Source organism: Epinephelus fuscoguttatus, linkage group LG23 (assembly GCF_011397635.1).
Source record: "Epinephelus fuscoguttatus linkage group LG23, E.fuscoguttatus.final_Chr_v1".
In the NCBI taxonomy this organism is placed as follows: domain Eukaryota; kingdom Metazoa; phylum Chordata; class Actinopteri; order Perciformes; family Serranidae; genus Epinephelus; species Epinephelus fuscoguttatus.
Window position 1 is genome coordinate 8,543,589 of NC_064774.1, and position 26,645 is coordinate 8,570,233.

At 40.2% G+C, this 26,645-nt stretch overlaps 1 protein-coding gene across 1 annotated transcript in view; it reads right to left on the bottom strand.

Moving 5' to 3' along the window:
* Positions 1–12,399: 12,399 nt before the first annotated feature.
* LOC125884433 (cytochrome P450 26B1) overlaps positions 12,400–26,645 on the bottom strand; it is a 43,862-nt gene continuing 29,616 nt past the window's right edge. The window contains exons 3-7 of the mRNA XM_049569386.1: positions 20,343–20,461; positions 19,626–19,782; positions 19,084–19,239; positions 17,014–17,298; positions 12,400–15,914 (exon numbers count right to left, since the gene is read on the bottom strand). Coding sequence (XP_049425343.1) covers positions 15,522–15,914; positions 17,014–17,298; positions 19,084–19,239; positions 19,626–19,782; positions 20,343–20,461 — 1,110 coding nt within the window. The 3' untranslated portion in view covers positions 12,400–15,521. The remainder of the gene's footprint in view (positions 15,915–17,013; positions 17,299–19,083; positions 19,240–19,625; positions 19,783–20,342; positions 20,462–26,645) is intronic.

A 26,645-nucleotide genomic window follows, 5' to 3' on the forward strand; every position in this document is an offset into this window, starting at 1 on the left:
CATGCGTTATGTAGATGTGAGAGTCCACTGAAAGTGGCGATAGGTGACAATTTTGGATGAGAACGCATTGAAATACCTCTCGCATTAGCACCATGTGGATCAAGACAGTGGAGTAAAATATATTTGGTGTTCGGCCAGGATGTTCAGAGCAGAGGATCCACTGTCTGCTAGTTAGCTGTCACTGCACCTTGGACAATAAAGGGAAGTGGGAATTCAATGAAATTTGGCTATTTAACCAAAATTCTGCAGCATGGCTGAAACTAGTACAAGGCATTGCACAAGGCCTGATGTTTTCTATGCAAAGAGTCTTTCAAACCCATGACGGGAATTAAGGCAGTAGAGTCCAGCATGCAGAGTGAGAAACAATCAATCAACAAACAACAATCCACCAACAAATAATAAATAACAACAATAAACAAAGTGCTTTACAATAAGGGCAGTATAAGCAGCAGCCTGAAGCATTAACAGAAAGTAAAAGAAAGAGTGTCAGACCTGTATCAGGAAGTCAGAGCTAGTTTAAGGCCAAAGTGAACAGATATGTTTTGAGCTTGCTTTGAGGTGTAATTTACAAAGGCTGCATCCATTATCTTCTTCAAGATGTTGCTGGGAACCTCCAATAAACCAGCAGCAGATGATCGCAGTGTTCTTGGAAGCAAATAGTTAACAAGGCAGTGAGCAATGTAGCTTGGTCCCAGCCCATGTAGCGCTTTGTATACAAGGAGGGGGTATTTCGCAGTTCTGTTGACGTCAGTTCATTTTTATACTCCGTTTTTGTTATTGTTAAATTGTCTTCAATTCCATTCTGAGTGGCATTTTACAAAGATTTTAAAAGTCTTGAATCTAACATGCCTTAATCTATCTACCTTATTTTCAAACACGGAATTATATAGTGATCAACTTCCGTGTTTTTGTGCATGACTTCCGGTCAGCCGCTTTCCCTCATGTTTTCCCTTACTGGAGCTAACAGTGCAAGCTAATTTTTTCAATTTTCAAAAAGCCGTTACAACAAGATTGAGCTAGCAAAGCAGTTTTGTGTTGCTATGTGGTATTTATTCAGTTTTGGGAAATCACGATGTCTAGAACGCAGCAGTGGCTGCAGCTGACAGGGACAGCGAACAACAGCAGCAGCAAGCTAACATCAGGACGTCATCTGTTAAAAGCCTCCCGTTGTCGGATACGACATGAAACTACTCCAGTTAGCTCAATCATGTTGTAACTAAGACATCCAGTGGAAGAAATATTTTTTTCATGGATGGTTTATTGAGTAATTGAGTTATTACAGACACCGCTAATGGCTAACAGCTAATGGTTAGCCCAGCTAATCTACTTTAACCATTGTGTTTATAGACTTTACAAACATCAGATTAGTCTAAACGGTGATATAATGACGTGAGATCTATACATATATATATATATATATAGATATATATATAGCTAAACTCAATAAGGTTAACAACAAGCCGATTCCCATTTACACAGTGGTCAAGAGTGCTGGACCGGAAGTGTCACACAAAAAAAAAACGGAAGCTGGTGACGTTCTGTTTTGCCTCCATGTTCCTGTGAATAATAAGGTGAATAGACCCTGTTAATAAAACACACGGCGTATCTGTTGTTTTTTCTCTAAAGATTTTATAATCATATATTTGAAGACGCAAAAACATACATAATCCTTTGATCATCATCTTTCACATGTTCTTATTTTATATATCGCCCCATGTAATGCATTTTATTTGATGACACACATATTTAGACTTGTGGTACATTCGCTTTAATTACTTTCATTTATACATAGATAACAAATTTTATGACAAATTTTTTTATTATATGTTTGTACTGTTTGGATTTTATTTTGTTTTTGGTGATCAGATGGCGCTGTTGAGCAAATAAATGTATGATAAAGGATACCAGGGTGTTGTAGTAGTGTGATGTAGCTCACAGTTGGCTTTCATGTCAGGTCATGTGGGTTTCACATCAAAGGATGAACACATCTTGGATTCACTTCACACACAAAGTGAATACATTTTTTTATATGGTGTTGAAGCTACTGTGCTGCATATGTGTTCTGGTCTGTTAGTTTGGAGAGTTCACTGTGTGTGTGTGTGTGTGTGTGTGTGTGTGTTTGTGTGTTTGATTCTTGTCCATCTGTATTTATGAGGACCAATATCTAATTTAAGACGTTATGAGGACAGTTTTGGAACATTTTCAAAATGTTGTTTTTGTGGTTTCAGGTAGATTAAGACCTGTGATTAAACAGTTGTTGTGATGTTTAGGGGCTTGTGAATGCATTGTGTCATTGCAGGTCCTCACAAGTATAGAAATGCAAACCTAAGTATGTGTTTGAGTGTGTCAGTGCTTGTGCTTTGAACTCAGTTTGACTCCTGCACCTGCTGGGCTTTAGACACATCATTATGAGTTCACCTGAAGTTCGTGATCCCACACACACACCTGTGGTAATCCCGACAGTTTATCTTCTCATCTTCACCTACGCCTCATGTTAGTCATTGTTTCATATGTTGTGGTTTCGATGTGCCATCAATCGTGGCTTCCTTTTTATTCCCTCTCCCCCTCCCACACTCGCCTTCTTTTTCTCTTTCTCTAACGTGTAGTTTTGTTTTTCTTTAGCGAGCCAATTACATTATGCAACAATTTCTTCCAGTGACTACCAACTGTCAATGAGTCACACCTTTTCTATCATTTTCTTTTCTTCCTCTACTGGAAAAGAAGTATTAAAATAAACAAGGGATTTTTAGCAGAACACCACTTCAGTATGTGTCCAGGATGAAAGCGAAAGTAACTGTATGATACGTGTCGCCAAGCTGATATATCAACTGTTGGGGAACTTCTGGAGGTCATTGGCAGGGCTTCCTGTGGTGCCCGGCAAAATGACACACACACCTATATTTCTCCGTCATGGGAGCACCGAGCAGTGGATGTTTTTCTTGCAGCAAACTCCTCTGTATGTATGCCATTAGTGCTGTTGCTTTATTATTGACAGCTATTTTTTAAATTGAGTCTTTTAAGAAGAAGAAGAAGAATAAGATATACTTTATTTATCACTGAGCAAAGGGGCTGCCCATGGACAGGCGCCCTGAGCAGTTGGGGGTTTGTTGCCTTGCTCAAGGGCACATGCTAGTTTTTATCATGTTTAGTCAACTTCATCCTTCCACGCACGTGATCGCTGTGGCTCAATCCCATTCTAGTTAACACGGTAACTCAAAAATGCCCTTTTCTTTAAATTTGGCACAAATGTCCATTGGACTCTAGTATAAACTGGTAAGAATTTGGTGGTCAAAGATCAAGGTCACAGTGATCTTTTGTTTGTTTCATTCTTGTAAACGCGATATCTCAAGAAGGCTTGAGGGGAAGTTCCTCAGTTTGGCACAAATGTCCAAGAAGGCCTTGAGAAAAGTATTCTCAAAGGTCAACTTCACAAAACAGACATGTTTTTGGCTATAACTTAGTAATTCATAAGCTAATTATGACAAAATTTCACACAAATGCCCAATTAGATAAAAATGATGAAGTGGTAACATTTTATATCCAAAACGTCAAAGGTCATTGTAACTGTGATCTCAAGTTCTACAAAAACACTTTTCTGGCCATTATTCAAGATCATATCTCAGATGGGAGACATTTGATCAGATACTGAATTAGTGACTCTAATCTTGGGTGTCCACCTTGAAACTGTGTTGATTGTAAAGATCTTCTGTGCTGTTGGGTACACGATATATTAGAATCATCCACGTTTTAGAATTTGTAGCTTCTTGCAGAAACATCCATATTTGAAGCATTGTCAATTTCCATGCCTACATATGAGTCTGGACAAACATTCATGTAAACTGTAACCACACCTTGACTGGTTCGCTGAGGCGTACAACCACGAGACGTTAATTCTAGTTTTAAGTGTTTGTTGACTGAAATTCTGAAAGTCTTATTTTAGTCAAAGAAAACTGTAGCTACTTTAGCATAGTTTGAGTAGATAAAAACTGTTATTCTGAACATTTCAGGCAATTTAGTCTTACCTTTTTCCTTGTTTATATCTCACAAAGAATTGTTGTCATTGTTAACACCAACTCTGAGTCCTTCTGACTGTACTTGTTGCATGCTGCTGGTGTAGTCCTGATGTGGTGCATGCAGCACAGGCCGGTGCCATCTTGTCATTGTCTTGCCTTAGTCATTGAAAAAAGGTTGTTGACGAACATATTTACTCATAGTTTTTGTTCACAAAATTAACACTGCATTGCTAACTGGTGAAAATTCTTGTTTCGATCACTTTTAGCAGTATGGCTCTGGGGATCACAATATTAAAGTAGGTCGGCCGCTCTTTCTGTAAGTGGAACACTTGAAGACTAAAATATCTGAATAACTGTTGGATTAATTTCCATGAAATTTAGTGCAAACAAGTTTTTGCCATCTAGCAGGTTAATGTTGTGTCGTTAGCGAACAAATCGTTCAAAAGAGCGACTCTGTTGAGTGAAAGTACTGAACTGAATCACTTCGGGAACTGATTCGTTCATTTCTCAGTTCAGTTAAGCTCAGCAGTGAGCGTGCAGGCCGGGAGTGGAACTGCCGATTCAGTCCATGCGAACGATGAATCACTCGCGAGTTGCGAGGCAGCCAGGGTGCAGGGAGGGACTGCCTACTGCGTGACGAATCACTCGGTGAACAAATCACTCAGTGAACGAAGTAACCCCGATCCCTGAGTGATTCAAATCTATTTCCTCTCAGCGATACACTTTCATAGGGACTGTTTTCTCCAAGCTAACGGCTAATGTAGCCAGGAGTCAAGCCACATGAACACAATCTCTCACCTCCCCACTGTTTTAACAGACTTAGTTTCCAGATAAACAAACTTAAAACGTTAGGTTGGCCAGTAATGAGACTCACCAGTGCAGGGCAGACGCAGCAGCAACTCAGCCGTATATCAGTTCAGTGAGTCTGACTACGCAGTACACAGTCAGGGCTCCTCCCGCCAAGCACTGAGCGATTCGGTGAACGAATCTTTTGAACAAATCTTTTTAATGAACTGATTCTAGTGATTCAGTAACATCTAAAGAACTGCTTTGCCCATCACTACAGCAGGTAGACATCTGTCGTTCAGAGTGGAATGTCTGTGGATAACTGTGCAAGTTGGTGCTGATATCCGTTCTCTGTGAACTTTGGTGATCCTATGACTTTCCACGTAGCGCCATCGTAAGGTCATGAGGCTGACACGGGGAGAACATGCACGGGGCTCCCACCATCCTGGGGTTCAAATCCCCCACCTTGAGTTCAAACCAGGAACCCTCTTGCTGTGAGGCAACGATGCTAACCACTGTACCACTGTGACGCCTAAAATAATGAAACTCCTATTATCCTCAGCTATACTTGTGCTAATTGCAATGGTGAAAACACTGATGATGTTAAAGTCTACTTTATGCCTGTATATATAGAAAAAAATAGATAACCCTATTTCTGATATCTCTTATTTTTTCCAAATAGTTGCTCAACAGACATATAAGATTATACGCACTATCCAAATGTTATAGTAACCTTAGTGTGACTGCTAAAGATTAATTAATTAATCCATTGATCCTAATTTAAATGTTAGAGAATGCATGACTTACAATGAAATATACAGTTCTCCAACCTCACATGCACGATACAGTGAATTTTTTACTTGGGAATTGGACCTCTCTCTCTTTTAAGATTTCTTCTCATCTGACAGTCACGAAAGAAGTGGAAATATCTTGATTTTATGCAGCAGAATTCATTTGAAAGTCTGGAGAAATAAGGCACGTCCAGAGTTTGACTCTGTGTATATCTGGCTGTACGCAGACTGAGGAGTGATAGATGGATAGATGGATGGATGGACAGAGGGTGCAGCCATCTCAGCTGGGAAGTTTCTGGGACAAAATATTACATGAATCAACTTGAAAGTCCTTGACATGCAAATTCTTGGAACTGCTTTGTGTTGTCTTTTTTTTTTGTTGTTGATGGAACTAAGAAGGCAGACATCCAAATACCTTCCTTCTCTGCTCATTTACTTTGATACTGATTGCAAAAGGAGTGTCAGCTGGTTGGTAGAGGCCATGAGTCCTTTAAAATAGTTTCTACAAGCATCGGGTTGTCATTCGTGTTTTCTTTGGAATTTTGTCATCCACAGACTGCAGCTGGAGCTATAGACAGAGATATCATACCAGGAGCAGTTCACACATGTTTGACAGGCCATTAATGCAGGAAAAACCCCACGTTACTGCAATGAGGAAATTCACACACCTCGTAGAAACCGAAACACATGGCGACTTACCAACAGATGTTTCTGCCTGCCTGGAAATATTGACACTTGTGCTCGAAGGACACACCTGCAAGCAAAGTCGTATGTCGACAGTAAGAGGGACAAATAAAGTGCATGTACATACATGATTTCATGGGAACTTTTTCCCTGCTGGCATTTCATCTTTATCCCACTAAGATTTTTTTCCTTACACTGTTGCCAAACAGTCAGTCAGCAGTCTTTGATTTTCATATCTCAATTAAGTATCATTACGCTCTGTTCTTTGATGTACCGCTTCATGTGAGATTGACAGCTTGGTACCAACGGTTTCTGCCACTTCCGGCTGCAGACTCACTCCCCTTCTGATGAAAAACCACACAGAATGTCTTACGGGAAATGGTGTGTGCATGGAGAAAAATGAAAGTAGATGACATGCAAAATCAGACTTCCTCTGTTTGTGTATCACGTAATAAACTAAACAGCAGTTTTGCCCCGGGCCTCACATACACAATTAAAACTGCTGACACCTCCTTCATCTGTCGTGTAATTCCTTCCTGCACTCCAGCGTACCAATACGAGTCTCACTGACACTTTTAGGCCGCAGCTGCTGGGTCACACCAGCTCTTTGTTATGCAAGCTGTTAGCTCTTTATTGGATGAGGTAACAAAAGTCAAATTTAAGTTAAATGTCACCCATAAAAGTAATGTGTAACTTCATCAAAGCAGGAAATACTGTACTTGTCAATGTGCACAGCCACCTCTGTGTCATTATGAGCTGTTACTCTCCAAATGTAATGGCTTCAAAAAAGAAATGAAGATAAGAGCAGCATAGTACGTCAAGTAACAAACAGCACCTTATGCCAAATTAATAAATGAAAAACAACAGTATTACCCGCAAAAAAAGTGGCATCTAGTCCCCAAAACGGCTGAAATGCCTTGATGAAAGTCTATTTTTTGCATTCTTCTCTATGTAGATTATACCTTAAAAGTTCCTAATTTCCATTAATTCAACCAGTCACCTGCTCACAGACATACAGTAGGATTTGGATTAAATCAGTCCTGCATGAAGTTTGTCACAAACCATGTTCAGCTTCTCCTCTCTGATTTTCACTGCATCATCATCCAGTCCTGAGATGTACTGTCACACTTCTGCTCCCACAGCAGTCTGAGTCTGTTGGCTCAGTCTGCGTGCTGATTGGTTATTGTCTGCTCTCAGTATTTCTCATGATCCCCTCGTACCTGCAGCTGAGGGTTCGGCTGTGTGCTCCTGCATCCAGTCCAGTGGATAATAACTGTGGTTTAATCCTTCAGAGGAGATGAGAGTCACAGCTGAGAGGACTCTCCGGTTCTCTTTGTCTTTTCTTGCTTTTGTTTTTTATTTTGCTTGTATTTCTTTCCATTGATTTAACTTCACAAAGGTAGAACAGTGATGTGTCTTTCAAAAAAAGGCTGACAAACTTCCCCGATGTCCCGAGTGTTGACTTCTTGTTACCACTACAACAGTGGTGACAAGTACAAAGCTAAACAGTCACAGTGTCCACATTTATGGTAAACATGCCAGTTTGAAAAGGAGGTCATGTGACTCTCTCTCCTACAGCTCTTTTTCTCTCACAGACACAAAAAATTAAAATGAAATATGAACATGATATATTTACATACATACTCATGGGTGATAGTGTGTGAGCAGGTGAGGTGTGTGTTTTTGAGCTCCAGATTGTGACCCTTTAGTCGCATTTTGCATCCATGGAGCACCGGTGCAATATACAAATATTAGTAATATATGAACTGACATTATAACAACACTTGAACTTAATTATAACAGTACTTTATTCAAATTTGTTAAAACAGCATTTTACTTAAGTTTATTAAAACAGCACTTTAACTTTATTATAACATTATTTTGTTTAACTTCATTATAACAGTTCTTTATTTATCTTTATAAGAGTACATTATTTCAATTATGATAACAGTACTTTATTGAACTTTATTATGACAGTTTTTTCTATTTAACTTTGTTGTAACAATACTTTGACTTTATTGTAACAGTACATTATTTAACTTTATTATAACAGTATTGTATTTAACGTTATAAAAATACTTTATTAACTTTTATTGTAACAGCACTTTATTGTAGCAGTACCTTGCTTGACTTTGTTGTAACAGTACATAATTTAACTTTATTATAACAGGACTTTATTTAATTTTATTGTAACAATACTTTATTTTACTTTTTTGTAACAGTACATTATTTAACTTTATTATAACGACTTTATTAAAATTTGTTGTAACAATACTTTATTTAACTTAGCAGTGCTTTATTTAACTTTATTATTACAGGATTTTATTTAACTTCATTATAACAGTAATTTATATACTTATACTTATTAAAACTTTATTGTAACAGAACTTCATTTGACTGTACTTTACTTACCTTTACTATAACTGTACCTTATTTAACTTTGTTGTAACAGTGTATTATCTAACTTTATTGTTACAGTACTTATTTAACTTTATCATTATTATTATTATTATTATTATTGTTTATTTATTTATTTATTTCATTATGTTTTTTTTGTTTTTTTTACATTAGTGTAGCGGCACCCTAGCCTTTGTTGTAACAATACTTTATTTAACTTTATTGTAACAGTACATTTTTTTAACTTCATTATAACAGTAATTTATATACTTTTATTGTAACAGTACTTTAACTTTATTATGACAGTATTTTATTTAACTTTATTATAACAATACTTTATTTACTTTAATTGTAACAGCACTTTATTGTAGCAGTACCTTGCTTAACTTTGATGTAACAGTACTTTTTTTAAACTTTATTATAACAGAACTTCATTTGACTGTACTTTATTTACCTTTACTATATCTGTACCTTATTTAACTTTATTGTAACTGTAGTTTATTTAGTAGTTTAGCATTTTAGTAGTCAACAGTAGTTCAGGGGAGAATTTAAAATGCCAAGATATATTGAGTATTGTTATTGCTTAAAAATCCCGTACTGTTGCTGAAAGGCCAATATCGCCCAGCCCTACCCTCAGGTGTCTAGTTTTGGAAATTATAGGAGCAACATAAGATTAGAGAAGGTTGATTATGTTTAATAAGTTGAATTTTACCCTTAATGTTACTATTTGAAGCAAGTTGTCCAGTGAGAAAGTTCCGATGCAGTGCACTCATTCAACAGAAATGAAAATTGAGAATATACTGAAACAGTCAAAACCATAAAAAGAGTCTGCTCAGTTAGTGATCACAGAACTTCAGTCCATTCATGAAAACCATCAATTTATGGCCACACATACAAACACACACTCTCTTGGTTCCCTTGAAGTGGTTCATCTTGGAGTACTTAGTGTTGCAAACAGTCTCTCCTGGCGGCAAAACTAAAAACAAACAGAAATGAACTCCTTGTTCTTCCCACAAGCTGTGTGTGTGTGTGTGTGTGTGTGTGTGTGTGTGTGTGTGTGTGTGTGTGTGTGTGTGTCTCTGTGTGTGTGTGTGTGTGTGTGTGTGTGTGTGCATAAATTGTTTAGCCAGTGTTTCTTTCAGTCATATTTTACATTCATGTCAAATAGTAAATACTCTATATACTATATTATCAGTTATTTCCTTCCAGGCATTTGTGTGTATTTCTTTGTCTATGTCCGTGTGTGTGTTTGTGTGTGTGTGTGTGTGTGTGTGTGTGTGTGTGTGCGTGCGCACACTCTCAAACGATGTCTTTGAAGTGTGTGTAGTTTTACATCTGTGCTCATTGTAAAAGCTTTCTCTCTTTTCTTTGTCTCTGTTTCTGTCTTCCATCAAGCTAAAGGAAAACTCTCGGCGAACATCACAGCCGGTTTCTTCTTGATGTTCACAGACCACAGTGATCTGCTGGCTGGGGACTAAAAACAGATATAGAGGCATTGAGACATCAGTCAGTAAGTGTGCAGAGTCTAAACCAGAACACCAGTTTTTGTGCGTTCCCCACATGACGGGAATTTAGCTCCATTGTTAAGCTCATTTTGTAGAGTTCAATAACAAAGAGGTTAGCATTTACAAGAACAAAAAGACAAGAAACTTCCTGATGTCTTTTTAATAGATAAAGCAATAGGCAGAGCTATTGTCAATAAGATTCAATCAAGTCTGTGGTCGTCTTTGATCTTATTTTTATAAAATGATGTGCAATGAGGATTCTGCTCACAGTAAAGTCAGCAATACTCAAAGTGCAGCACATACATAAGGAGGAGGTTGGGGATCATGGAGGGAGGTGTGGCAGCTATCTGCAGAGTAATGGTCGGGAGTGAGCGGTTAATGACCGTGCTTGAATATGAATTGACTGTAGTCACCAACAGATAATGAATAAACCAGTGATTAATAAGCATGAATGAATGAGCCAATGCAAGTGTGAGTTCTAAGGACGGGAAAAAACAATCTTTGTGATATGATACCAATACTTAAGGGTTCCCCACACATTTATTGTTTCGGGCAGCCGGCCACAATATCAGCATTTGCCACCACATATTGATTTTCTACTTTTGGAACTGGAGCAGTCATTAGGAGCGCTGTTAGCTCCACAATCTCGGGGCTCAGAGCTCATTCTGGGCACAGACAGAGCATAATGCCAGACGCAGTGAAAGTGAAACTGAATTTAACCCACAATCCTGTCATTGTAAAGACACTGACCAAAAAGATATTGCCTGGTCAGTCATCGCTCCTGAGATCGGCTCTTCAGTTGAGAAATCAAGTTTTATTTGGGGCTGACAACACATGATTTTAAGGTAGTGCAAAGGTGGAGGAAGTACAGATCTTTCAATAAAAGTAGTAATAACTTTGCATGGTCATCTGTCGCTGGTGTGTTTTCAGCTCAACACAGTGTTTTAGCTGCCTAACTGTAACCATGAATTATCAGTACTGTAGTTGTCATGTGCAGGTGTTGCATGAATATCTCAACAAAGTGCTGGCCTTAACAGGCGAGTGTGTTATAAAAAGTGCTGTTGATGGAATGGCACATATTAACAGTTTATATAAGCTGACAGAAGGCACCTGGACTCACTTGTTCCCCATCCACAAGTTTTCTGAACATTCTGATTTACATGGCAGTGCTTCCAGTGCTCCGAGCTCGTTAGCATATGCAGGCTGCCTGCCATCTGGTTGATTTGCATGCTGGATGTGCTTGTGCACATACTTCATGTGGTTTAATAAAACACACAAAGTTGCGTTCACACTTGAATTTTATGCATGCTTTACCAATTCTGGTAAAGCATGCTTGAATATCTTGATCTTCACTGCTTTAAGAGCTTTTTGTGTTTTTACTTTCTGAGAAGGCCGTCTCAACAGCCATGACACAAGGTAATGGTGACTGTAGAATCTGTGTTGCTATTGTTTGCTGCGCTTTGAATCAATCTGCTGTTGTCAAGCTGCTGTACAGATGTTGCCAAGTCACTCTAGTTTTTGTACAGCTGCTAGACTGTAGCCCTTTTTACACAGAGATTGTGCTATATGGCCACTATGAAGTCCATCCTTTATGCCTCCTTTGCATTTTTACACAGAACTAAACAACGGCAGCACATGTCGCCTCAGTGTGTGATTTTAGACAGCATGCCGGCATCTCGTAAGCAAAAGAGGCGCAACGGGCATGACATGTAGCACAATAGCATCAGCCCCTGGTGTGACAAAAAACGTACATGTCAGCAGCGCAATAACATGGCAACAATAAACATTTATCTTCCTTGTTATATGGCAGCTGATCTCGTCCTCCTTTGCTTCTTTGAGTTAGCTGCTAACTGCTACCGGCTACTTTTTAAATCTCCCAGCGGCGAGTCACGCACCTAACACATTGTCAAAACAACACACCAATGCTGTCAATGATCCTGTCATGCCGGCTGTCCTGCTTGTACAGACATTGTTTCAGCAATGTCACTACGTTTGATGTCTGCTTAAAGGCGAGACAGCTCTATGCCCTTTATTCTGCGATTGTACTTTTTACACAGCGTGGCGAGGTGGAATAATGGCAGAAAATTCCCACCTTGAAGAAGCAGTGTAAAAGGGGCCTGTTACTATGCCAAAAGCAGAAGCATATTTAAAGCCTCATAGTGTTTCTCTTTCACTATCTATAAGAAGGGGAAGGAAACAAAAATCTCTGTTCAGATCTTTTTCTTTATAGTTTATTACAGGAGTACATTTAACAATCACGGTAACAAAAAAGGAAAGGAAGAAAGTAGAACAAGACATTCATATTTAAACTAAATGAACATTTTTTTCCTGTAAAAAGAAATACAAATATTATGTACAGAATGACATAAGACAGGTTCAGAGAAACCAACAGGTGAGAGGGAGGGGAAGTGTAGTCGCATGGCACTTAAAAAATAGACATACCTCGCAAGTGCTTTCTGTTTTCCATAATTAATATCAAATAAAATGCAGTGATAATAAGTCTGAATAACAAAACAAATAATAATTATTACAGTAATCAAATCAACAATATTAACATTTTTAAACACTGTTTACAATATAACTGAAATACATAACATTCTAAATACATCCAATATTTACCAAAGACCTTCTCATTTAGGCTAAAAACTCTAAATCTGTAATAGAATAAAAAATAGCATTTCAAATATCTTATAACAACAATATTAATCGTACAATAACATTAATATTAGGTTATTAGTAGACGTAAATAGCTGATTTTCCCCATGGCTTGCTAAAGAAAGGGATATTGTACAAATTAATATACACTACAATCTATTAATGCTTTTTGCTTTCACAAAATGCAAATCATATATATATATATATATATATATATATATATATGTATATATATATATATAGGGGAAAGATGTAGCAAATCTCACTTGATACAAACTATTGCAATCTAGAACTCTCAATTAGAAAATGTACACAAGAAAAGCAGCAAAAAAATCTATTTTTATATATATATATATATATTTTTTTTTTAATCATGAAGAAATCAGTGGTGTGGTTGGTAGAAAGAGTGAACAATGTCTAGCACAGGCAGAATCCATCTGGAATGCTATTGGACAACTGGATCATCCAATAAGAAAAGCCCTCTGACTGTGACTCTGCCCTCCCCTGAAACCTCATTGGTCCTTCTCTCTCAAGCTTCAGTTCGGAACTTAGAACTCTTTCCAGGGATTCTCGAATGTCCAAGAGTTCCGCTAACGAGTCCCAGAGTTCGATCGCAGATGCTTTCCATATATGGGAGACAAGAAGGACGTCTTCCTCTCCGATTATGGAACACACAAAGCTCTCAGAGTTCTGATTGTGCAATCACCTCATACAATAAATCTCTTATAGCTCATAAAGTTGCTTAAACCATGGAATTTAAATTGTTTTGCATTCTTAGCGTTGATTGGAGGAGCAGCAAGACAAATTGTCACCTTCTCCACACAACTCAAAATGGCTGCCCCAAGGAGACGGGATAATAACAACAGCACACAAAAATAACAAAACACAGAATGACAGAGCAACACTCAAGCAGCATTTATGTAGGTCTTCTCCTCTCCATCTCCACCTTATCCCTCTGTCTTTTCTCTTCTTCCAGCTCAGGAAGTCTCGCCGCTTCATGCAAGCAAGTTCGTTATCGTATCCTCATTGCGGGATAACGTCACCGTCTAAGAGAGTACAATCTCAATGCAACTTAAAAGTGTAGTTTATGTATCAAAGCACAGGTTCAAAGAGTTTACAAAGCAGACCCGGACCTTATTACTTATTGACTTTGATTCAGTGACTTTTATCTTATGGGATGCCAATTGGGAACCTTTTGTACCATGGGGGGGATACAAAATGGTTGCAGAAGGTAATGTGTCAAGTGAGAGCCAGAGCTACCGGAAACACCTTCTATCTTTTTGTTTTCATGAAAGAAGGCGCAGTAATTGATAACTTTTCAAAAAGTAAATGGTCCAACTCTGAAACTACAACTGTGAGGACATGACATTATTTATGTGCAGTCAGTCGGAGTTAAATATCAAAAAGCAAAGGCTGAACTATTACTCACCACAATGTCTACTCTGCACCTGAGTTCACACATCAGCAAGGTTACTGTGATGTGCTATGGGCAGTATTTTGAGTCAATGCTTTTGGGCAACCAGTTGGTAGCAGAGACTTGAGAAGAATGCGATTTCGCTTGAGATAAAGACAACAAGATGGCAGTATGACATAGCTTCTATATCTTTTTCCTTGCAGTTTCTTTTACTCAAGCACCAAGATCACTTGAATAAAAGCTTTCCGGTTCTTAACCTTTTGTCTTTTCTATTGTTTATTTTTGTAATGTTGGTTGTCTGTGAAGTGAAGCTTATTATACTGTACTTTATGAATGAAAGCAATATGGAAGCTGTTGAGTTAAAAATCTGTGAGTGTAGAGGCAGCTTTGTGGGAAAGAAAACAGGAAAGGAGGTCAAATTTTACTGCATCATGATACAGTTGGCTCGAAGAAATGGTGCAGAGCCAATCTGACAAACTCAGTAACACTGTCTGTGCCACAGCATGCTATCCAATGTGCTATGATCCTTTTGACTGCATCTGGAAGCTAGCAAACAAATGAATCTCGATGGACCGTTGATGGTAAACACAACGCCACCACTGATGTATGCCATTCTTTCAAATCTTCTTTCAAACAAGTAGAAAGCATAAATTGAATCCGAGTGGCGCCGTGAAGAATTCTCGTTCAAGATTTACCAAATTTGACCAGAAAATCTAGGACTATCACTCTATATATCCATGTCTTTTACCCTGCTAGACAACTGAAATGGTTCACTGCATTTGATTAAGCACAAGCAAAATGCTAAAATATCATATTCTTTCATCCTATACCCTGTTTCATCCATCTCACCTTCCTTACACAACCATCTTTACTTTTCTAATATCAACACTTCATTTCACCTAAGTACCACCATACTTTGCTTTCTCCCATTGTGCACTACCCACATTCTCTTTCAAATTATATTACATAGCTTTTTTGTACATACATTTTGTTTGTATATTTCTTTAAAAAAATACACAGAATAGAGCATAATTAAGAACTTTTTTTGGCAGCTTCTTCCTTTCTCAGAGGAAAGTCCCGATCATCATCAGATGTAACAAGAGACGAAGACTTCTGCTTTTCTTTTAGTCTGAAAAGGAACCTCCAACTTGGCAGAGCAAAGGTGGAGAAGAAAAAATAACTCTGAAATTCTTTCTTTCCTTCCTTCAATCTTCTCCCTAAAGACTTCTTCGATCACTCACCCCCCCCGCCCACCTACTCGTCAACCCTGTGGCCTTCAAACAGTCGCTCCCAGCAGCTCTTCCGTCTTGGCCATGATCTCGTTCTGGTTGGAGTCCAAGCCGTAGAACTTGACCTTCAGCCCATCGACAGGGTGAACCACGGGTACCGTGACCACGCGGGGGAACTGCCGGGTGGCCAGCTCGAAACGGCTGGTGCAGGCAAGCTCAATAGCCAGGATGCGAAGGAAGAGAGTGGCGAGCTGCTTGCCCAGGCAGGACCGGACACCGCCGCCAAAGGGAAGGTAGTGGAAGCGTCCTTCTTTGTCTTCTCCCCGCTCCTGGCTGAAGCGGTCAGGGTCGAAGGCGTCCACATCCTTGAACACAGCTGCGGTGTCGTGGGTGTCTCGGATGCTGTACATCACACTCCAGCCCTTTGGAATCTGGACACCCTGGAGACAGAAACACAGAAATTAAGCCAGTGGGCATTTTGTAGATGCAGTCACAACTGTAAGAAGATTTCATTGGTTTAATCAATTCCGGAAAGGATGTTGCACAAGAGCTTGTAAGATTTGAGATGTAGAAACAACACATGTCATCTAATGCTTGTCTGTCCGTCCTGGAAGAGGGATCCCTCCTCGGTTGTGTTTCTACCATTTTTTTTTTCTTTGTTTAAGGGTTTTTTGAGGGGATGATGAGAACAGAGGGGATGATGTATGCTGTGAAGCCCTCTGGGGCAAATTGTGATTTGTGAAATTGGGCTTTTAAAATTGGATTTAATTGAATCAGAAGTCACAAAAAATCATGTTCTAGCTCTTGCGTGTCTGGCTTGTGATGGCAGTTCATAAATGAGGTGGTCTTAATTTGTTGAGACCTTGACTACCTTTTTTAGGTAGTTTCTTGTAGATTGATCGCACTATGTTCTTAATCCTAATGAATATAACTGCCATTATATAAACCAAATCACAATTTTTGTTTCCAGGAACCGGGTAGAAAACCCTTGCATCATGTAAATACAGTCTAACTGTGCTGAGCAAATGGAAGCGAGGAACAGCTTGAATATCAAGAGGAAACGGTTAAGTCTTGATTTGGAAGGGGGTGCCGGGTAACAAACAGCAGAGAAGGATTTAATTTGCAAAGAGCAGACATGCTTAAAGACAGCTCTAGACTCAGCGTCTGAAAAGGGAGGAGATCTGGGACAGACCAACGGCTTGTGTCATTTTATTTTCAGTACTTAAATGCTACAGTTGCAGCTGAAAATGAAAACAGTAGTAAACATGTTTGCCAAATTCACATAGCTCCACCATTAAAATCAATTGCCAGTTGTCTACCCAGAAGTGACAGAATTGTCACAATAATTCGGCCTATAGAAAAAAAGACGAAGTTGAAACCTGCCTTTGAGTGTTATTATTCAATCAGTCCTTGATCAGAAAATACAAAACGTCTTCATCATTTTTCCGCATGATGAGAGCCATAAATAAAGATTTTAAAGAAATATAAACAGTTAAATAGCTACAGTATTCAGTTGGGATCTATTACTTGGCTACTCACATCAAGTTCGAAGGTCTGCATGGCGGTTCGGTAGGCCCCTGAGACAGGTGTGAAGAGTCTCAGCACCTCCTTGATGACACAATCCAGGTACTTGAGGCTCACGATGGTGTCCAGCCTCAGTTCTCCTTCAGGGCAGAGGCAGCCATTGTGGAGCAGACCCCTGGCTCTGAGCTCCTCCCTCAGGCGCTCCAGGACGGGAGGGTGGCGGAGGAGCTGCATGATGAGTGAGGTGCTGGCGCTGGCTGTGGTGGCGAAGGCAGCAAAGATCAGCTCGATGGTTGATTCCTGAGGGGTGACAGAGAGGCAAGATGGTGTCATTAGTGTACTGGTTCCCAATACTGTTTGGTTTGTTGCAAGTTGCTAATGAGTGATTCATATTCAGATGTTTTAGATCCTAAAGGGATAAAATCAGGCAATATTTCAAAAGGCAAACGATATGAGAAGCCAGATTCTTTTTTCTTTGCCATTTTGTTGATCATCTTGCAACCACAGATAAAACTGTAGTTTGACTCTTCTCCACAAAGGGTTTAGAAAATGTCAAACTTTACTCTACAGGCAGCTTCTAAACAAGCTACATACCTCTCACTGCCACTATTCACTACTCAGCCAGAGCTGGGAAAACCCAGTCACTGATATGGAAAGTAAAGTTTAATTTTAGCGTGAGGACAAAGTTACACTGAGTTCAGAACTGCACTGAGGGCGTTTGAGTTGATCTGTCTTTACTTTGTGGGAACGCCAACTGGTTTGTGCTTCAGCTTCTGATGGGCTAATTGCTTGTCACTTGAATAGAGGGTCCGGAGAATGGAAATATAGATGGTAGCATTATGTGCCGAAGGGTGAGGGTGAACATTAGCCAAATGTCCAACCATAGCCATGAATACTGTTTTTGAGGTGGTAGCAATACAAAATACACAATTTATGACTGAAGGAAACAGATTTGTTGTTGTCAGTGGCATTTTGATTTCTTCTCAAAATGTGATATCTTTTTGTCAGTAATTATTGAGCCAAACTGTGACTAGCCTGGTACCTCAACGTTACTTTGGGCACGAATCCACTACCCCACACCTCAAGCTCGCCCTTTTTTTTTTTTTTTTGGTAACACAAGGCCCAGAAAAAATGTCAAAAGCCAATACATAACAAAAGTATGCAGTTCTTGATTCCTAAAAGTAGCGTGTTTGGAAATCTGAAGTTCATATCCAATAACAACATTTAGCGCACCGTGCTGGGCCCATTATTAAGGTAGTGGAATAAGTAACACAGAGGCTGGGCAGCACGACTCTTATTATAAACCTCTCATCTGCCATCTGTGTCAAAATACATCTCTGCCTCACCCTATGTGTGTGTGTGTGTGTGTGTGTGTGTGTGTGTGTGTGTGTGTTATATATGCGTGCGTCAGAAAACTGCAGGAGAGTGCTTCAGCCTGGGCCTCTGCGACAGGGGCTCCCCAGTTCACTTTGTGTGTGTATTTATATACTGTATGTGTGTGTGAGTGTGCGCGCACAGGAGGCCTCTTTCAGACCCCTAGCAAGGGGAGTGTTGACTTATTTTTGGCCCTGGACTTAACCCAGAAACCACAGAGCGCGAGAGAGAGGCAGAGAGAGTTGAGTTTCCACAGAATTCCTCAGTATTACTTTAATAGGTAAATAGAGGGTGTGCCTGTCCGTGTGTGTGTGTGTGTGTGTGTGTGTCTTGTACTGTTACTTTCAGCCTATGGGCACCAGCGTTAGCATCCCTGCAGTCATATTTACATAAAGATGTGTATCATAAGTCATAGCTTATGATGCCAAGATGATTTGTTGGAGAAATTATGATAATTGTTGATGTGTACAAGCTCAGTCAGCCAAGACAGGTTTCCTTTGCCAGCACTTTGCTAGGTAAACACTGAGTGTGTTCTTTATGTGTGACTTTGTGTGTGTTTGAACACACACACATCAGAGCTGGTGTGTATCTGTTCTGTATGTGTTAACGTTCCCACGTGTGATGTTTTTTTGTGCATCTGGTGTCTGGTGCCAGTACATGTTTGCGCACCTTTCTTCCCGCTCAGGTGATTTTTGTGCGTAGGTGTGTTACCTTGAGTTCCTGCATGGTGAGCTCGGTGCCGTTCTCTTTGGCGCTCTCCATCAGGACGTCCAGCGCGTCGCTGTAATCCTTCCCCTGGGAGCACAGCGGCTTCTCTCTGATGGCCTTCTCTATACTTTTCTGCAGGGTGTCTCTTGCACGGATACCCTGCAAACACATGCAAACGAAAATGAACACCATAAATCGTAAATGTCTTTCAAAGGAGCCCATTGATTTAAACAAATACCCATGTTTTATGTGCCCAAGCACCCAAATATTTTCAAATCAGTTTATTCTCCTCTTGTGATGTTGATGACTCAAAACGGGGTGAATTAAGTGCTTATTATGCACTGGAGGTCTGCATTAGTAAGCAAAATACATTTTCTAGCAAGTGCAATGTAGCATAAAGGGAATAGTTTTGTTTTTGGGGCACAAATTAATAGAAAATAGAGGCAAACAACTCATCATTTGATAAAATCATGGTAAAACTCAAGGTTTTTTTTTTTAAGTATAAAGTTTGGCGCCTTGAAGGAGTCAAGGGTGCCCATACATACCTTCCTGTAGCCGCTAAACGGCAGGTCTATAGGCAGGCTGAACAGGTTGTCAACAAAGTCCTGGAAGGTTGCGAACAGATGCCTCATCTCCTCTTCTGACACCCTGAATCCCAGCAGCACCCTCACCGCCATGGTAAACGACAACCTCTGGCTCTCCCTGGGGACAGACAACCAATTAGAACCTCAGTTACATCCAATGATGAACCTCACTTGCGTTTACACCCCTTCTTAATGACTGTTCTTGATCCACAACTTCTTTTTTGTCTCATGCGACATTGCGGATTAGATGTTACGCTGATGATGTGTCGCTTTATTGCCATAGAAAATGATAGTGGCCTCTCCAACTTACGCTAACCTGCAACAGAATTTATGTGTCGAAACAAATAATTATCATTTCCACCTCAGATGACAATGCTTTTACCCATGATGCCTCGTGCACCTGAAGACTTTCTTCTTTTTTTCTTTTGTTTGAAAGACAACTGGGATTTTTTTTTTTTATTGCTGCAGTGATTGATGTATTTTTACGATGAGCTGATCTTCTCATAATAAAATTGTTTCTTTCTGCCTTTAGTGATAAGCTGTCAATAATCCAACTCAATCATGTATTTTTTTTTCTTTAGGTTGTGTTTCTTCTTGTAGCAAAAATCCTCTTGGCACAATTACCATGACATTCCTATCTCTTGTGAATGTGTTTCCACACTAGGATCTGACCCCTACCTGTAGACGTTGATGGGCTCAGGGTTGGAGCTCCATACTCTGAGACTCTCCTGGATGACCTGCTGGATTTTCGGGAGGTAGGACTCCAAGGCCTCATGGCTGAACACTTTGGCAAACACCTGGAGAGAGAATAAGATATATATAGTGTCATCTACAGAGCAGAATTTGACTGCACGTGTCTGTTCATGACACATAATATACAGACAGATAAAGATCAACATGGATTTTCATTAGATGCTCATAAATCGTATGACTTGGCACACAGACAGCAAGCATACAGAAATTTGTTTGAACCACTGCAAGTCCAAACAGAGGACAAAAGCACTGATTAAGCAAAAAGGCTGTATATAGTAATTCCAGTACGTACAAAGACACACCGAAGCAGACTGTCCTTAGGAACCCTCTTAGTGTGGATAATCCTGACTGTTTATTCTGCTGTAATATTTACATTTATAATACTTTAACCACACCTACAAATTTAATCCAATCAAATATTTGCATGACTGAAATATATATGTTATTTTTAGCCACGCTAGGGGTGTGGCTCATTGGATATCACTGTTGGGCATGTCTGTCTTTCCACCCCATTGGTCCAGACTGAAATATTTTAATAAATATTTGGTGGATTGCTGTGATATTTGGTACATATATCCATGCTGCCTTTAGGATAAATACTACTGACTTTAAGACGCATGTGGTTATGTGTAGGCACAAAAAAGTTGGTTGGAGTATGGAAAAGATCTTTTTTTTGGCTTAAAAGAGACACTTGTGTTGTTGCTACAACCACAGTTGGAAATGTGCCACTGCACCTTAAGAAATATGCTGTTGTTGTCGCCAGAAGCTCTACTGGAAAAGCACCAAGGTCACCTTAAAAAACACCCGTTTGCTGTTGCCACAACCACTACTGAAAACGTGCCAATGCACCTTAAAACATATGTGGTTGTTGTCGCCACAACCTCCACTGGTAAAGCACCAAGGTCACCTTAAAAAATGTCAAGTTGGTGTCACCACAACCACCGCCAGATATGTGCTGATGTTGCCTCAAAAATACCTGGTTGTTGTCACCACAACCACAGCTGGAGATGTGCCACTGCACTTTAAAAAATGTGTGGTTGTTGTCGCCACAAGCTCTGCTTGAAAAGCACCAAGGTCACCTTAAAAAAATCCTGATTGTTGTTGCCACAACCATTACTGAAAATGTGCTGTTGCACCTTAAAAAATGCCCAGTTGGTGTCACCACAATCACTGCCAGAAATGTGCTGATGTTGCCTCAAAAATATCCGGTTATTGTCTCTGCAACCACGACTGAAAATGTGCCAACGTCACCTTAAAATGTCAGTTATCATGTAGTTCCCATCATCAGGTAATACTTTCACATTTCTGTGACAGACAAACCAACACAATGTTGATGGTATTTCACCTACTGCAACAGTGTAAAAACTTTACGAGGCTTTAACTCAATGCCCGTGGCTCTCTTGAAATTTTGCATACTTCATCCTTGTATAGTGTTCCTAACATTCCCCTCTGTCTCTCTCCTGTCACATCTCCTCAACAATTTCTATCCATTAATCCCCTTCGTCTCTCTCTTGAATTATACCTAGACAGGACTTTCCATCGTGTGTTCCTTCTTATTCATTTTCATGTGATGCCCATTCCTTATTCATCTCCCTCCCTCTTCACAGAGACTTATACATTGTGGAGGTTTTCCCCTGTAGTCAGCAGAAGTAGAATGACGGGCAGAAAGAGCAGGAGAGAGGAGGGGGGGAAGAGTTAAGTCTTTCCTGGCTGCTTGTAGTATTTCTTAGTATGAATCAGTCACCAGTCGTCAGTGTTGTTTGGACAAATAACATTCCATCTGATTTAACCTCCAAAACTGCCCTTAAAACAGTCTTGGAAATGATTTAGAAGTGGAGAGCATTGGAGAGGAGAGGAGAAAAGTGAGCGGACTGGGTTAGAATAGGGCTTTTATATTAATATGAATCAGTCACTAACACTTAGCTCTATTTAGATAAATAACACTCTTGTGCATTTAACCTTTTGAGCTCTCTGAACAGTCACAATTTGGTCTAAATGTAGAAGAGAATGGCTCATATCACTGCTGCTCGGGCGAAACGTCAGCTTTTCAGTGACGAAGGGCAACAGTTGCACTTTCTAGCGATGTTTTAAAACACCGCAGCCTGGATGACTAATTCTTCACATTAGGTTCAATACAAGTTACAACACTAGGTTTTATTTGATCAGTAATCGCAGGAGGAAATGCAGCACGTTGTCGGGCACACATGGTTTGCATTTTCTGCCCAGTGAAATGAAGCTGTAACATTTGGAGAAGAACGCTTTATATTAGAGATAAATGTTTGTCTAACTTGCCTTGCAATCGTTTTAGAGATGCTAGTTGAGATGTTGGTCGAACGTTTGCATGTAATCGCTGTATTTCTTTATTTCCTTTTAGCTCCCTCTTTATTTTCTAACCTGCACAAACTCTATTGCATCTTGTCCGTGGTTTGTCTCAACTTATTTTACTGTTGTGGGTTCTTGTGCTTTTTATAACCATGCCAATAAACTAAACTTTGCTCAACATAATAAAGACTTCACTTTTGAATAAGTTTGATGGAATGTTGCATCATTACACGCTAAATCTCCTAGAAGACGTTTTTAAAGTGGCGTCTGTCCAGAATTAACCAGCATGACTGCACCATAGCGTGTTCACACAGGATGTATAGCTTTTAAATCCCATAATGCGTAAAGAAAATGACTTTATTGTGTATTTGTAATATGTTTTATACACTGAAATAACATGGCTATAAAGACAAAGTGTTCCTGCTTCTTTTCACTTACACATAGCGGTGGCTGAGAGGGAAGACGGGAGCTTCTAGTGGGATTTGAGCCCAGGCCAGTGAGGGTACATGTGGTTCCTGAGGTCGATGTTTTAGCCACCAAACCATCAGTTGGGCACTTGTACTCTTATTTTGTCCTCTACCTCATTTTCCTCTCATTTTCTTTCTCCTCCATTGCCCTCTTCCCTCACTCCCTCTCTCTCATCATTCCTCCAAACCCTCCCTCCGTCCGTCCGTCGCCCTCAGAATGAATGAACAATAGTCTACTGAGCTGGTGCTGTGTGCATGTGTGAATTACGTTGTATGCATGGGCACATATACATATATATAAATATATGTATATGCTGTGTGTGTTAGGGAGTGGTTAGCGCAGATCACAGGGCGCTCAGAGACTTTAGCAGTGCTACATTTCCTCTGCTGCCGCACCCTGGAGCCACTGGTCACAGATCAGCTTACATGACCTGCTCTCCAACCCCAACCACAGGGGATTACATACACTATCTGACCTCAAAACAGTCTGGGGAAGAGGCTGTCGTGGCTGTGCTTTTGTTTGCTTGGCAGTCAATTTTAGATAGCGTGTAGGAAAAGTTGATGTGGATGTGTGTTTGATTTGCCACTGTTGGCTCGTCGATTGAGCAGGGTCAGTTAGGTGTGGATAAAACTTGGAGGAATGATGCAGCTGTAAACTGTCTGTCAGTATTTTCAAAACTACATCGATTATTCCAGGAGGGTTGCCATTGTTACACCCAAACAAGTACTTCTCTGTCTTATTTGTTCGTCACCAAGTTGGTTACTTGCAACGCATTTCCACCAGATCTAGCGAGGAGTCTAGATGTTCCGATCATCTTTTCCTTTCCGATACCAATTCCGATCCACCGTGCGTATCCGCCAATGTCCGGCGTGCCTCAGACTAAACCTCTTGTAAAACATGAACAAATACATACAGAGAACGAATGCCATGGCTGTGGCTCTGAAGCTAGAGTGAGTCGTCTACAAATCTGAAGATCAGCGGTTGGATCCCCAGCTCCTCCTGTCCGCATGTCAAAGTATCCTTATCCTACAGAGGAAGCACTGCTCCACTCAACTGCTTGATGGGCGCACTCACTAACAAAGTATGTGGGTTCCAGTTCTCTACTGGACCAATCATGGACTGCACTTAACTGGTTCTCTGCTTACTGTTCCACACATGGAAGCAATGTGGCGGCTTGCTTTTAAACTTTCTGTTATTCCAGCTAAACAGTCAAGCAGAATATGTTTCTGAAAACATTTGAAGCAAGAGATACGCAGCGCCACTGCTGAATCTTGTTTTGTTTTAGAACTACACCGCCTAGTTTGACAGCTTGGTCCAGGTTTTGTGAGCCAGGCGCATCATGATGGACAGACGCAGCTGCATTAAGTTGAAACTAGTCTAAAGGCAGATATACAGTTTATAGTTGGTAGTTGCAAGTTCTTCACTATAACTGGCAGCATTCACAAACACTTGTCTTTATCTGGACACATTCTCCCCACATATACAACATGCTAACGTTATTAGCACAAGCCTATGGCATTTTACATTGTATAAATTAGCCAGGGACAACAGCAACATCTAATAAAGGTGATGTTACAAAATTCAGCTTCATTTTAACTCACAAGCTTCACCGACAAAACAGTTGTCTTATACTAAACATGTTTTCTAACGTTATTAGCACACGCGTACGGCATTTTACATTGTATAAATTAGCCTAGCAGCTAACAGAGATTTCCGCTGCTCATGTGAAGCCAGGATAAATCACACACAAGACTTAAAATACTGTTTTGTGGGGGCTTCACAATTTATTGTTTCACAGGTCTACAACACCACAGCGTTTAGTTACTTTTTGGGGCGGGCTACAACGTAGTGGTACACACCTATGTAGAGCCTACACCACAGATTTGATGTTGATTTGACACAGGAGTATAAATCCTGCGACCAGGATACACACCACAACCCCTACTTCGAACTCACTACAACACTCCCGCCATGCACTGCGCAACTGCTTCTGCTCTCCATAGGAACAGAATAGAAAGTGTTGAGACACCCTTCATCGCCAGATCTGGCAGAAATGCGTCGGTTGGTTACATCAGGTGAGTCATTTGAGTAATTTCACTGATTACTTAGTCCATTTGTCATACATAGAGTTATTAAGTAAATTACTCTCGTGGTTATGTGGTCAGTTTAAGGGAGCTGTTTTACCGTCTGTTAAAGATTTAGTTGGTTACGTGGCCGTTGGTTCATTTTATGGGCTCCTTCATCGGTAAATTGGATGCTAATTCTTTGGTTAATCAGTCGTTTGAAGAGTGAATTAGTTTCCAATCAATCAGCTGCTCACTTCAGTGGTTTGCATCCATGACTCAAGTGTTTATCTGTGACTGAGCCAGCTGTTGGCTAGTTTGTAGATCACTCGCCTTGAAAACTAGACAAACATGTTTCAGAATCATCAGGGAAATATTCGTTAAGCCAGAGGAGGTTGTGTAACACTGTGAATTTAGCCATTTAACCCGTCTGCACTGGATTATGCATAATTGGTCAATTTGGGCGAGTGCTTTGCTTAGTCCTACACACACACACACACACACACACACACACACACACAGACATTCATAAAGTCGGAGCAGGGTTGAGCTACTGTAGGACCAGCGAGTCAGTCAGTCGCTTTATGTGTGTGTGTGTGTGTGTGTGTGTGTGTGTGTGTGTGTGTGTGTGTGTGCAGGCGGACGGGAGACTCTGAAAGGTAACTACAGGTCAGACAAACACACATGCATATGGTATCTCCCTACACGGCCTGGCTGCCAATCAAGCACAGTTTTTTATGCAGCGTCACTCTGGGATGTTCCAAGTTCCACACAGGCCGGGGGTGGAGGAGGTGGTGGGGGGATTGTTCAGTCATTTTGCTGCACCACAAAAACGTGACTGTCTTCTGTAGCCTGCAGCGCAAAGACACAGGCTTAAAGACACACACACACACACACACACACACTGTCGCACACACACACAGACACGGTCGTCCTAATAACGTCCATATGTCTTAAATTATGTGAAAGTGCTGCGAGCTGCTGGTTCCACAGACATGTAAAGACTCCTTTATTCTTCTCTCTGCCCTCCTTTCCCTCCTTCTCTCTCTCTCTCTCTCTCTCTCTCTCTCTCTGTACTCCCACCTCTTCCCGTCTCTCCCTGCCCCTTCATCCATCCTTTTTTAAAATACTTCTTATTCCTTTCTCTTAGTCAAACAAGCAGTCCACACGTCTCTCCCTGCTTCTATCATCACCTGGAATCAGAAGAGGATTTGCTTTGTTGGCTTTAGATGTAGAGGTCAGAGCAGCCAGGTGAAGTTAGTGTTACAGCAAGAGTCACATACGAGGCTGAATCATATTATTTCAGCTTATGATTGATCTGAAAGCATGTTAACAGCAGTCAAGACCAACTTAAACTTATTTTCTTTAACATCCA